Source organism: Lepisosteus platostomus, chromosome 11 (genome assembly GCF_059453375.1).
Source record: "Lepisosteus platostomus isolate fLepPlt1 chromosome 11, fLepPlt1.hap1, whole genome shotgun sequence".
NCBI lineage: Eukaryota > Metazoa > Chordata > Actinopteri > Semionotiformes > Lepisosteidae > Lepisosteus > Lepisosteus platostomus.
The window spans coordinates 47,474,173-47,488,099 of NC_142621.1; the positions used below are offsets into that span (position 1 = coordinate 47,474,173).

At 47.7% G+C, this 13,927-nt stretch overlaps 1 protein-coding gene across 3 annotated transcripts in view; it reads right to left on the reverse strand.

Annotated features, from left to right (window-relative positions):
- The window catches only part of LOC148652888 (protein kinase C alpha type), a 193,809-nt gene that overhangs the window by 31,378 nt on the left and 148,504 nt on the right, over positions 1–13,927 (reverse strand). For all 3 annotated transcript variants that reach the window (XM_088600130.1, XM_088600129.1, XM_088600131.1), the window contains 5 exons: positions 6,553–6,693; positions 5,523–5,696; positions 3,002–3,093; positions 1,627–1,689; positions 778–916 (listed from right to left, as the gene is read on the reverse strand). In XM_088600130.1, the coding sequence (XP_088456256.1) occupies positions 778–916; positions 1,627–1,689; positions 3,002–3,093; positions 5,523–5,696; positions 6,553–6,693 (609 nt within the window). The remainder of the gene's footprint in view (positions 1–777; positions 917–1,626; positions 1,690–3,001; positions 3,094–5,522; positions 5,697–6,552; positions 6,694–13,927) is intronic.

The window sequence follows — 13,927 nt, forward strand, 5'->3', positions numbered from 1 at the left end:
GGAGTGCATAGACATATCTCTCGTCAGCGAGCAGACTAACTAAACAAGGGATCTACTGGACGCGTCTTATCAATTCCCGAATAGTGGCAACGAAAGAAGGGCAGCCATTCCTTCCTTCCCATCTGCTGCACCTCCTCTTCGGCAGGAAGCGCAGGGCCGCGTCTCTCAGGGCGGACAGGCAGCTGAACCCGGGCCAGCGAGACAAGCGGGCCGCGCACGCTGTTTTAGAGAAACTCGATGTGTGCTGGACTGGCCAAGGGGAGGCTTGCTGTCCCTTTCTCGCCCAAACCGTGCCATCTGCTCCTGTCTGCAAGGACCTGTGGCAGCCCACGCCGTGTGCTCCAGCACACCTGTAAATCAGGCAGCTGGCTTTGACCTCACCAATGAACGAAGCAAATTCATTGGTCTGTACATTTTCATTTACCGGTGTGTGCACACTCCTCATGCAATCACATAAGGGTCTAGGCTCACAACCGGCTCACAAGCTGCTTTATTTCTGCGTGCTATTCTATAGTATGTTTTTGTCTCTATTCTGCGTGCAGGTAGGATGATGGTCCCTAATCTTTGTCAGTTCCTTTCTTCCTGGCCCCTGAGACCCGCGGCTGCTCTCCATCAGCAGGATGTGACAGCCGTCAGCGGGCAGTGTGCCGCGGAGCCTGGCTGTCAGTATGTCAGTATGGATCTGGGGCACCAGCTCTGATCTGTACAAGCCGCGGTCCTGCAGCGTGCGCACACGGCACACGCGTGACCTCCTGCCCCGGCGGGGGCGCTCCTCACCTCGGGCGCGATGTAGTCGGGGGTCCCGCAGAAAGTCCTCGTCGTCACCCCATCATACATGCTCTCTTTGCACATCCCGAAGTCGGCGATCTTGATGTGACCCTCCGAGTCCAGCATGACATTGTCGAGCTTCAGATCTCTGTAAGAGAACGGAAGCACGAGGCTCAGGCGCGTCGGAGAGACTGCAGGGAATTTAAAATAACGTCAGAGATTAACAAGCTCGATGGAGGACTGAAAGACGGGGAAATGAAGGAGAAAAGAACATTCAAGTCTTTTGAATCATAATCACCGCTCATTGGTAGCAGCTTCCTTCATTCCACTTCTGTTTAAAGAAGCACAACTGCTGCAGAATGTACCTGTGATTGCAATCACGTTCGGCATGAGGCTCAGCCCAGCTACACTTCACAAATCGGAAGTTACAATCACAGCCTCGTCAGAGCGGAGCAGCGCTTGCACACACCCTGGGAACAGAGGCCGCTCCTGCCCCTGAAACACCCAGAACTTCAAAAATCACTCTAAACACTACTGCAGAAGAAATATTCAATTTATTGCCTTTATTACCACTTTTTATTACTCTGATTTAACTGTAGCTAAATCTACAGTTCTTCATCTTCTTGCTCGAATGTACTTATGGCTCCTTTATTTCTGCAGCCTGTTTTCATGCCACTGGTCATGAATTTTGAACAATATGTCCCTTTCTGCTTCTGCAGCTGTGTGACTGCATGCTTCTGGATATAATGAGCCTGGGTTCTAACAGGTGTTCATATCATTTCGGGTTCTAATCTTAATTTTGGCTATTTACCACCCTCACCTCCCCACTTGTCCTTTACTTGGGCACGCAGGACCTACCGGTATATAACTCCCTTCTTGTGCAAGAAGAATAGTCCGACAGCGATCTCTGCTGCATAGAACCTGCAATTACAGCAGACGGGTTAGAGGGGTCCAAGGCTTTCGGACGGCTGAGCTGCATCCATGAAAACATATTTTATTTATTCATGCAATCATTATAAATTCCCACTGAAGATTTTTATGGAAATGACAAATCCCCACCGCTTCAGGAACTGAATGATACTAAGAGTCAGCAAATTTGAATATCTAATCATAAAAAAGATCTCAACACTTTTTTTCAGTCCATTTTTTAGGTTGCCTGAACGTCATGCTACGTAGTGGCGATGAGTCCCATTTCTGTGTGAGCCTTACAGACTTGGCCATTATCCAAACACAGCCTCCCTCACTGAAACACGCAAGCACCAACACACGCAATACTGTCTGTGAGGAAGTCAGAATATGAATACGAGCTTCAGCGGTTTTGAGTTTTCCGACGGCTGTGTAGGACTGAAAACTGCCTCCTGCCTCTTGATTTCACCTGTGCTGGGTCTTACATTTGCAGAAAAATATACATACTGACCACACAGATCAGACCCGTCATATGCTTCCTCCAGGAGCTGTGTAAATAATCAGTTTTGCTTTGAAATGGAATGAAAATGTTTCTTTTTCATCCACCTCTTTTGGGTTTTTTCTTTTCAAATGCTGGATGCCTGCATCAATTCAACAAGGCCGTTTGCAGCACATGCTCTCCAAGCTTTTTTTCTTTTGCTCTGAAGAATTCTGCTTTTCGCTGGAAAATAGTTGTGCTCCAGTTTGGCTGATTTCTTTGTTTTTCTGGTTGACAGCCCACCTCTGAAGCCCCCCTTTCTGCCTTTTGATTAGAAGAACCGACTAACATTTATCATGCAGCAGCAGCATGTCTGAATAACAAGCAGGATCTGCTGACAGTGAGATTCTCAGCCAGCCGGTCGATAAATACAATAACATTCCTACCCATTCCCGCTGAGAAATCCATTCAATATCAGGGTGCCATTGACTAAGTGCTGATCTACATTAAATCGATAGCCCGTGCTTCTAGAAGCAAGTCAGTGAACAAGCAGCAGGGCTCCTTGTTTGTGAACAAATAAATCTGGACCATAAGGCAGTCTTTGCCAGGTCCTCTTTTCCAGACTACCTTCCAAAGAGATTCATTTTCCTTAACAGAGAAGAATCGATCGGGAGCTTTTCAGGCCTGTTCACCTGTAACACCCCATTCCAGCAGGCTCTAATTAGTATCAAACAATTAAAACACAGCCCTGCAACGGTCATACAGTATGTTGACTAGTCAGGCTTCTTTAATAGCTGCCCCATGTGCTGCTGTGTTTCAGGCATTCTGGGAAGCGCTGAAGATCCTTACACTGCCTGTGGCTCTTTGAACTTCCCCACTTGCTGGATGTGGTACATGAGGTCTCCACCATTGACATACTCCATGACGAAATACAGGCGGTCCTGGGAACAGGAAAGACAGAGAGAAATGAGGGCCAAGGCGTGACTTCTGGGGGGAGATAGCGGGCGGAGGTCACCCTTGGCATGTTCCATCACCTCTCATTTCATCTGAGGTGGCTGCTGCTTCTCACAGCAGTGTGGCAGAGTCCTGCTGATATACAGTACATGCGTGGCATACTGCAGGTGTGGTGCACGTGTATAATGTATGTGTGACCTCAAGGCTGAGCACGCCTGGCCCAACCCACTGCATGCAAGCACACGCGTGTTATTTCAGTGTAAGAACATCCACATAAACTAAATTCCCAATTCATGTCGTGTTTGCTATAACCAGCTCCCTCCTTTCCCTCTTGTCCTGCCTTCATGCTGAGGACCGGAAACGAAAGAAAAGACTTCAACAATGGATGCAGTTGCTTGAAAAACTGGGCTTAGTAACTGAGTTGGTCACCATGTTCCACTGCAAGCTTTAGGCCAGCGCAGAAAAGGCCTTGGTGCAAAACACTGCCATTGACAAGGAAGCAGCAGATATTCTGGATTTCAACTTCATTTTATGTAAGAATCCAATCATACTGGAATTTGCACGGTGCAACAGGAGCTGGGGCTGTTCCCAAATCTCAAAAACTACTGCCAGTGCCTTTCACTCTTCATGTCAAAGATATGTGAGGCCTAATCATGTAAAGCACTGCCCCAGTAGAGGATTAGAAAAGCTGCAATATTTATAACTGTAGCATGCTTAACTGGTGCATTCTCCCTTGGTGCTGTGGGAATTTAGGACTGATGCATCACAGAAGAGTTCACCAGAAACCCTGAAGTGAAACTCCTGTCAAAAAAATGGGTAAAGGCCCTAATGAAGCCTGGCACCGATAGGCTTCATTAATTTTTTTAATTAGTGCCATTAACACTCCCTCACATAAGCGCATCCGTCTCCTAAGAGACGCAGCGCAGTGATCTACCCAGCTGCACGCATCACTCATCAATCACAGCGCAGACCGGGAGCCGGGCCAGCGCAGGGGCCCTGGCGCTGTTTGTGTGGCACAGAGGAGGCGGCCGCGCAGCTCCAGGCCAGCGAGCGCAGGCCCCCCCTCTCGGTCTCCATTCCAGCAGCCCTGCGCAGCAGCACGGCGGCGGCAGACTCCGGGGGCTGACCGCGGAGGCCAGGAAGGAGCCCGGCTGGACACCTGCAGCGCCGAACCCCACCAGCCGAAATAACGGGGACGGACGGGGACTGGGACTGGGCTCAGAGAGTAATGAAGTACAGGCTCTGCTTGGCAACTCCTCAGAGCGCTTACGAACCTCGACTGCAGACCTATTTTCATACAAAGGCATGTGGCTGAGATGCATCACAGAAGTGAGCCTTGGTTCGTTTTTGGATATATGATATATATTTATAATATATCACATGAATATAATATACAGTATATCATATGCAAAATATCTATAATATTCATATATTTAGATACAGGCTGTATCTCTATCTGCAAAAACACTCCTAGTTTTTCACTAAAAACTGTGACACAGTGCTTGTGACTGTGATTTCATATTATAACAGTGTACAATGAGATTAGCTCATCCAGCTGTTTGAAATGCCATCTGTTGTGATTACAAGAAATGGCATATTACAAGAAAAGGCTTATTTAAAAATGTTGAAGCCTGAAGCGATTTTACATCAGCTCCCGAGAAAAGAAAATAACAACAGAACAGCACTTCCTCCTCTCTGACCCCCCACCCCACCCCCACCCCCTGTTAATCAGGAGAGAGATTCAGTGTACAGGAGCCCCTGGATTTCAGAGAACAGTTCCTGACTCTGGCTCGACCGGAGTGACAGATGCACTTGTCGACACACAGCAGCCTGTGCATCAGAGAGTGGCGTCCCAGCACTGTCAACACGTAGCGCTCGAGGGGGTGTCAGGGACTGGAGCTTGTATCAGAATGATTCAGGAGTAAAAGGAAAGGATCTGGCTAATGTAAAGAGGTATTTAAGAAATGCAGTATTCAATCAAAACATCTTATAATGCAACTTTGTAACGCTTTACTTGATCAAGGCTAAAAAGACGCTGGCCTAGCTTCTTCATAAACACTACACCACATGATCAGACAACAGGCATAATCCTTCACAACCACCAGTGCTAATGACATTACAGGCATGTGAATATTCATAAGGGTTCATAACAGCACATACTTTCAGCCGAAAGCTCACAGCAGGATTCGCGGAAGAGAGAAGGAGGCAAAAACGATGGAAGAGCCCCAGAGCTGACAATGACTCTGCTGATGCAACTTGGCAACAGTGGCTCTGGTATGTTGGTGATAAATGTAAGTTTGCTGTGTGTTGTCTTATTGTGCTGTGTGGTGTTTATAAGGGAGGTTTTGCCACCTCTTTCAAGTGGTGGTAACATGGTAACATCAGAGGCGTGGCAGCTGGAGGAGGCTGTCCTTACCACCGTCTGGAAGCAGGAGTGCAGCTGAGTGAGGAATGGGGGCTTGTCCCGCTGGGCGAGCACCCTCTTCTCCACCATCGTGCACTCCACGTCATCGTCCTGGATCACCACGTCCTTCTTCAGGATCTTGATGGCGTACAGCTCCTCTGTGCCCTTCAGCTCCGCCAGCATCACCTGCACACAAGTGGAACAGAGGGGGCTCACTGCCTGGCCACAGCGCTGGGACAGAGGGCAGAGCCGACACTGGAGGCAGGGTGGGAGCTCTGGGAGAGAGGGCAGTGTGGGAACTCACAGGGTGGGAGCTCTGGGAGAGTGGGCAGTGTGGAGGCAGGTTAGGAGCTCTGGGAGAGAGGGCAGTGTGGGAACCCACAGGGTGGGAGCTCTGGGAGAGAGGGCAGAGTTGACACTGGATGAAGTGAGGGAACTATGAAGACCAGCTGTCTTTTGTAATGCCATCACAGGATGTTTTCAGTAAACCTGACACAAATCAGGCCTTGACTGGCTAATACACAGCCTTGCCTTTGCCTTACCTGTCGCTAGACTTGTTCCCATTTAGAACCTTTCTCAGCTCATAATGCAAACAGACCGTTTGAAAGCCAATTCCAGATAGAGAGCACTTGCTTTGCCTCAGTACCCACAGCCCCCTAACAATTACTTTGGCTGCTGGACATAGAGGGCATAACTAGAGGTTTTTTAAAGAAACCTGCGTAAATTTGCACACGTGAAAGCTTTGGAAACAAAATCAGACAGGTCTTCAGTTAAAATAAATCAGTGCAAAACAAATCTTCCCATTCGAACATGACTTGCAGAAGTGCTTAGAGCAGCATCACATACCAGAGCAGCTCGCTGTAGGTTTTGGGAGACAGCTACCTGCACGGGGAACTACAGTTCCCTACACTACACTGGTTTTCCAACTGCAGTAACCGATTTAAGAACGGATGACTGGACTACAAAAGCACCGGCAAAGTGACCTTGTTTTCAGGTTGACAAGGTCAGATCCCGAATCTCAAATCTCTGCTCAGACACTCACCTTCCCGAAGCTGCCCTTCCCCAGCACGGCCAGGAAGCTGAAGTCCGAGAGTTTGACCCTGTCCAGGTTGTTGCACGGAAGACTGGTCCTGACGTCTTCCGGGGGGCTGATGACCTTCTTCCCGGGGCCGAGCCTGGCTTTCTACAACAACACAGCCAGAGACAGGGAGCGTTACAGGAAGAAAGAGGGGAAGCTCTGTGGCAAGCAACTGAAACAGATGGAGGAAAATAAAAGGACTTCGAGCATTCAAGAACAGATGGCGAAAACAGAAATAAAACTTAAAGATGCATTTGATGTGTCCTGCTTTTCATCCACATACAGAGCTTGGCTGTGGAGGACTGAAGCATGGCGAGTCAGAAGTAGGTGAACTTGTGTGAGTTCATTTTACTTCATGTTTTTCCATGTTTAAGGCTCTACTGCACCTCTAACTCATTCAGCTCCTCAGCCAGCGCTCTCTCCATGCAGAAGCACTGCGATCAGTAAAAGCCTGCCCTTTGCTTGCCCCTAAAATCCCTATTTTGTGTCTATGTGGAAAATGTCTCTTACACACAAGGTGCCAAGGTTTAAAGTTCTCACGAAGGTCACACGAACCCCTGAGCTCCCATAAGCCAGGTCAGGCTGCAATCAGAGCTCCATCAACAGGAACTGTGCGAGACAAGAGTATTTGTCACAGGAGCCGATAAACAGCAACAACTGCATATTGGTTCCTTCTCAACACACCACAATAGTAACATTGCAACCCAGCAAATAAAAAAGATGAGCTAAATGGTCTACTCTTGCTCTCACAGTTACCTGTCTTATGTAGGTTTCATACGACAGAATGGCGTCTTCAATCCTTGATCTGGTTTTCATTCCAGTCCAGCACTTAACGACCTACGTGCTTGTTACTGGCTTAACTGGACCGATTTAATGAGTTCTATCCAAACCTTCAGGTCTCCACCACATCCACCCCCTGAAAAAACAAACCTGCAACACCACCACAGGTGACACTTACCATGGTAAGGTGCTCACTCAGTGATCTACTGCAGTTTTCACCACTCACAACTGCGCCCAGCGCTGGCTGATGTCTACAGTACATCTACACACACCGCCTTGTCAGGTACAGGGACACGATCAAGGAGAGGGGGGTACCGGGATCTCGCCAGTTGATCTCCTTCAGATACGGGGGTGCCGCAGTGCTTCCACTGCTTCCCTCAGCAGAGCTGCTGGACTGCGGACGGGCACTCTGCGCACGTGCTTCAGAGCTGGTGTCACAATTTTGGGTGCCGTGAGATCGCAGAGCTTTCGCGCCCCGGATTTCCTGCCCGCTGCAGACACACTCGGGACAAACTCTTCCCGGGCTTAAGGGTAGACGTCGGTTTCATCGCCTCCCCCAGCACCTTTGACGAAACACTGTCGCACCTTCCTTCCCCCGTGACCCCTGCAGGCCAGAGGTGCTCTCAGAAGTCATCACTGGGGTATTTCTACAGGCCCACAGTGCTGCCCGGCTCTCTCAGGCACAGTCTCCCTGGTTACGAATTATTTTAATAAAAATGTGACCCACTGCCAGGCCAGGCCCCACGCATGGGAAGCAGGGCTTCAGCATGACTGACGCCTGGACACACAGCTGGAAACGCCAGACTCCCGACACATGTCCTCCACAGTACCTCTCATTGCATTAGAGAAGGTGAAAAAATCCAGGCTCAGCTAAGCTGTAACTCTTCACAATAATGATTTTTGGAATAAATAGCATCTTGTGTTTTATTTCAGGGCTCAGTACCTTCTGCTGCTTTATCTAGTGAATACATTACTTTTGCAGTGAGGGTTAGCTTATATTTACACTTCTAAATGTGTTAATTAATCTCCATACTGCATAACCATATGACATGTTTTCCACAACTATGGTTTAAACTGCTTTTTGACAGTTTTCTACCACGTGAGGATTATTTATGCTTTCTAGAACAATTAATCTTTTAGGTGAATTTGTAATCACTATTCACAACCCTTAAGGACATTATGTGAATTTCACAGACTTACAAGTTGATGAAAGACATCATCAGCATTCAGACAAAATCTTTTGCCAGTCGTTATAATTTCTGCCTCCCCTAAATTAATACTTTTGTAAAAACCAAAATTGCCATTAATAAGATATAAAATTAAAATCCTTTAGTTTCCTGATTCTGCTGTCTCTCGATACGTAAGTGCAGAGACCTAGTGAGAGGCTCTGGGAGTTGAGTGCTCTTATTCAACAGAAAGATTCTTTCAGGAACAGAACAAAAGTGGACTAACACTGGTCTCCAAGAGCAGTTATGTAAGACTAAATGTATTGTGCAGCACAGAAGAGTTCTGTCTTTATCATTCCAAGAGACTGAGCTGCTTGTTATTCGGGGGGTAATTTTCCTCTTCAATCTTCTGTCACTGCCAAAGAATGTCTGGTCTGTGCTTCAGAACTATGCAGGGAATGAATCCCCAAAACATTCTCTTTTTAATCCGGATATAAAGACACCATAACCTGTGTCTTCAAATTAGGAAAATAAAATATCTCACTGATTAACTGGCCAGTCCAAGATCTCCAGGGTCTGGGCACAGTGATATCCCATCATTCTCCCTCACTGCTGAAGATACTCCGCAGCCAAAACGCTGTGTTTTTTTCTTCCTTCTTTCAAATCGTTCCATTAAAATTAAAATTCAGCACTTGCTCCTAAAATCCCAGGACAGAAGGCAGTACGCAGTGCTCTATCAAACTGAGCAAGACTCTGTCTTGGCCAGAAAGTGTTTTGCTAATCAGCAGTGAAGATTAAGACTTCAGGACAGGATTGACCCCAGATGAGGGTCGTGGCACTGAGCACTGCTAGAGCAACGGACAGGGTACCTGCCCTCCAATGGGAAGGCAGAGTGCTCAAATCCTGCATGTGTTACAACTTACAAACACGGAGCACTGCTAAACTGAGCTGTAAAGTTTCACTTGCGTCTTGATCTTTAATTAGTTTTACATTTCTAATTATTAACTGTTTATCTGTGTGGGCATGTTTTCTTCATGCAAAATTGTGGAGAATTTAATTATACCGAATCTGAGGAGACATGTCTAGGAACATGGGAGTTCTTTTTCAGCTGCGTCGCCAGAGATCAGAGAAACCGATACATTTCACTGAGGGAGGTTCATCTCTGACTCCACTGGAAACGGACTGTCCACAGCTATGAAAACTGAATGTCAGGGGATTTTTTTAAATGCTCGACTGAACAAAAGATGAGCACAGCAGACAAGAAGAGCTGTCAGAACTTTTAAGTCAAACGCACCCGACCGGAAGCAAAGCTCCAACAGCTCATGCTGGGGTTCCTGTCTTGAGAAAATATTGCGCAAATTTGCAGCCAGCAAAATAAGATCCAGCACAATCCTGAGCATGACAAAATCGAACTTTCTAGAAATGATGTATACAGTAGGTTAGTCTTCAAACTATCCCTGTGCACAGTTTTTGCAAATGCAACTCCGGGGCTGGTTAATACCTGCAAGCCACACTGCAGGAAGGGGCACTCTGGGAAGAAAACCACACACAAACTTATCTTACTTCCTCCATGATCTTAATTGTGTCCTCCAGGTTATGATCCTGAAATACCAGTGGAAGATTCCAGTTTACTCTTCCCACTCCCTCACTTATACAGCCCCCCCACCCCCACAGACACACACATCTATCACTTCTTGTTTTCCATTTATCTGTGCAAGGAGATAACAGAAATGTTATCAAAACAGAAATGTTTCTGGAATGACACTAACACATTTAAATCACAGCAAAGCTCAACATCATTCTGCAATTTAGTCGATTCAATCAATTCCTTTTTTTAAAAAAAAAGCACTCTGATCAACTGAGATCCAAATTAGAGCCGCACCCTAATCTGGGCGATCACATGACATAAGTCTGAGTCCCCACTTTTCCTTTGACCTTTGGAAGTTCAGAAATGCTGCGGCCAAGTCTGAATCCTATCAGGCATAAGAACACGGTACGATGCCATTCTGGCTCTCTGGCCTGCTTGGTAGCGAGATGGTAATTGATCCCAGGAAGTCATCCAGCCATTTATCAAAAGAAACCAGGGGATCCGCTTCAACGGCACGGATGGGTAGCCTCTTCCATGCTCCCACAACCCTCCAGGAACAATAGGAGATCCTTTACTCAGCGTTAAACGCGCTTGCACTTACTGTACAGGAGTCGCCACTCAGCCTCACTGTTGACTCAGTGACAGAAGTCCCCTGGGTTGCCTTGTCAGGGCCTTATGCTCTGTGCATAAGAGCGTGTTTTGCTCTTCTTCTAGCTGGGGCTAGACTGTATAGCACCTTGAGGCCTTACGGTTCAGGTGTTATTCTGCAGTCTGTGGCTCGTATCCCTTCCGCTCACGCTTTCAACAACAGCGGCACCGAGAGGCGGTCAGGACGTCACACAGGAGGCAGTGAAGATACTGTCTTATCACTAAAATCAGCTTTCTAATGTCATAAGCCTGGGAGCGTGCACAGGGTGGGCTGATCCTTTTCGTCTTGTAATCAACAGTTTTTTTTTTCTAGCGCCAAAAGAGGCGCTAATTACAGTTTCGAGGCCAAGTCATTAATTAGGCTTTGCTGTGGTGTGACACAATAACGGGGGACGGTGTTAAAAAACTTGGATTGCCAGGACATCTGTCGGAACAGGAAGGGAGTCGCAGGAACGTCTGCGGAGCGTTTACGACACAGGCGCCTCTTCTGACATCCTGTCTCTCTCGCAGCTGCGGAGACGAGACCGTGTCGCTGCTAGACGCCGTGCGAGGAGGACCAGAGACCAGCCGCACCGCGGACCTGGCAGGGCAGCGGAGAGCCGCCCTCCCTGCTGACGTCAGACAAGAGGAGAAACAGATACCGAAGGCCTCGGTTTGAGAGCTAAACCTGCAACCTGGCATCCAATCTCCTGCCGATTTCCCACGAGAGCAGCTCGTGCAGCAGGAGACGGCGCTCTTCCGTGTTGCATCCTGAGCCTCGGACAGGATTCGCGTCTGTTTCTCGCAGGGTCAGAGAGCCTGGAAGAAGATTCACCTGCTCAGGTGTATCTGACGCCTAAACTCCTAGCTGCCAAGATGAATTGGCGTTCAACAAGCTAATTTACCACTTATGGATAAGCCCAATGTTTACGTCATTTCCTTCAGAATTAGTCTTCAGCAGCTCCACTACACAAACCCGCGGACGCTGGCATTGGCGAGCGAGCTGAGGGTGCCCTCTGCTCCAGCGACGGCCTCTACTGTCGCCAGGGAAACAAGCACCGAGGCACAGAGAAGCAGCACAGCAGCGGTTCAGGGGAACTCTCCCGCAGCAGGGCTGGGGAGACGCCAGCAGCATCCCTGCTCCCTCAGCTGGCCAGAACTGCCCCCCCCCCCAGGCCAGCTCTTAAAGACAGCCTTCAGGTCTGGCCTGCAGGCCTAATTATTGGTCACCATGGACACAAGAAACATGAGCTGGTCTCTGTGTGTGTGTGGGGGGGGGGGGAGGCTTTTTTAAACAATCATCTCATTAAGAACAGCCACCCGCTCTGCATTCTTTTATAACAGTCCTGGACTGTTGCACAGTCGAGAGCTGCGCCGGCCATGATCAGTAGCCCTGCGGAGACCTCTAGTGGTCGGATCTCGGTATTGCATGCAGCAGTAATATAATGTGGCACCTTTCTCAGTAGATCCATCATAATAATAATAATAATAATTGCTTACACTTATATAGCGCTTTTCTGGACACTCCACTCAAAGCGCTTTACAGGTAATGGGGTCTCCCCTCCACCACCACCAATGTGCAGCATCCACCTGGATGATGCGACGGCAGCCATAGTGCGCCAGAACGCTCACCACACATCAGCTATTAGTGGGGAGGAGAGCAGAGAGTAATGAAGCCAATTCATAGATGGGGATTATTAGGAGGCCATGATTGGTTAAGGCCAATGGGAAATTTGGCCAGGACGCCGGGGTTACACCCCTACTCTTTTCGAGAAATGCCCTGGGATTTTTAATGACCACAGAGAGTCAGGACCTCGGTTTTACGTCTCATCCGAAGGACGGCACCTGTTTACAGTATAGTGTCCCCATCACTATACTGGGGCATTAGGACCCACGTGGACCACAGGGTGAGCGCCCCCTGCTGGCCCCACTAACACCTCTTCCAGCAGCAACCTTAGTTTTTCCCAGGAGGTCTCCCATCCAGGTACTGACCAGGCTCACACCTGCTTAGCTTCAGTGGGTTGCCAGTTGTGAGTTGCAGGGTGATATGGCTGCTGGAAGGATCATGGAGGATCATGACAGATCCTCCCCCCAAAAAAAAATCTACATGTATTTTAAAAATGTGTTCCTGTACTTACCACACATCGAGCTTTAATTACAATTGGTGAGACTCTTCCTTCTTGGGAAACTCAGCTACTTTAAGGTGGATATAACTATTCCTACACTTTTCTACAAATCGCTCATTGAAAGTGTCTTCACATCCTGCTTCACTTGCTGGTGTGGCAACATGAGTACCGGTAACTGTAACAGGCTGGGAAATCAGTGAATATAAGTGGGCAAAATAATCGGGAATAATCAAATCAACTTGAGCATCCTTTACAGACAGAGGGGGACTAAGAAAGCCAGAAGCATCAGGGAGTGTGTGTCTCACCCCCTCCGTTGCGAATTCCCACTTCTCCCATCTGGGAGACGCCTCTGTACCCCCAGGTGTAAAACCCACAGACTCAGGAAATCTTTCATCCCCACTGCAATCATACTCTTCAATAATGCAAAGTAACTACCTTGTCTCTTGTTTCTTTTCTCCTGTAACACTACTGTATTCTCTTCCCTTTTGGTGATGTTTACTCGTCATTGTGTTGTGTTTGACTGTGCCGTAAAACCAACTTCCCCTAGGGGACAATAAAGCTTGAATTGAATTGAATAACCCCATGATTTTGACTATCTTGGTTCTCTGGTCTTCAATTCAAAGAACATCTTCCTTAAATGAAAAAAAAAAACAATTTATTGTATTTACAATAATATTTATACTAATGTAACCAGTAAATATAGAGTCAGATTCCGATTCCAGAAAGTGATTAGAAGCCATGAAAATGAATACGCTCTAGAAGCGGCCGTGGAACTTGAGAACATTAAGTGGTACTGTGCTGCCCTCCTGTGGCTGAAGGATGAAACTGCAATACACGACACCGAACTCCACAGCAGAACTATCGCACATTGCGACTTACAGCGAAGTACGCGAGGAACGGACACGGCCAAGAGATCACAGCCCATTCTAAATCACAAAGGGTCTTCGGGGCCAGGGAAATCCTCACAGTGAAACATTTACAAAGTAAACAAAAGTAACAAAACTTATAAAAGTGCTCAAAAGTTACTGTATATACTGTGTGTTTGTACTGGA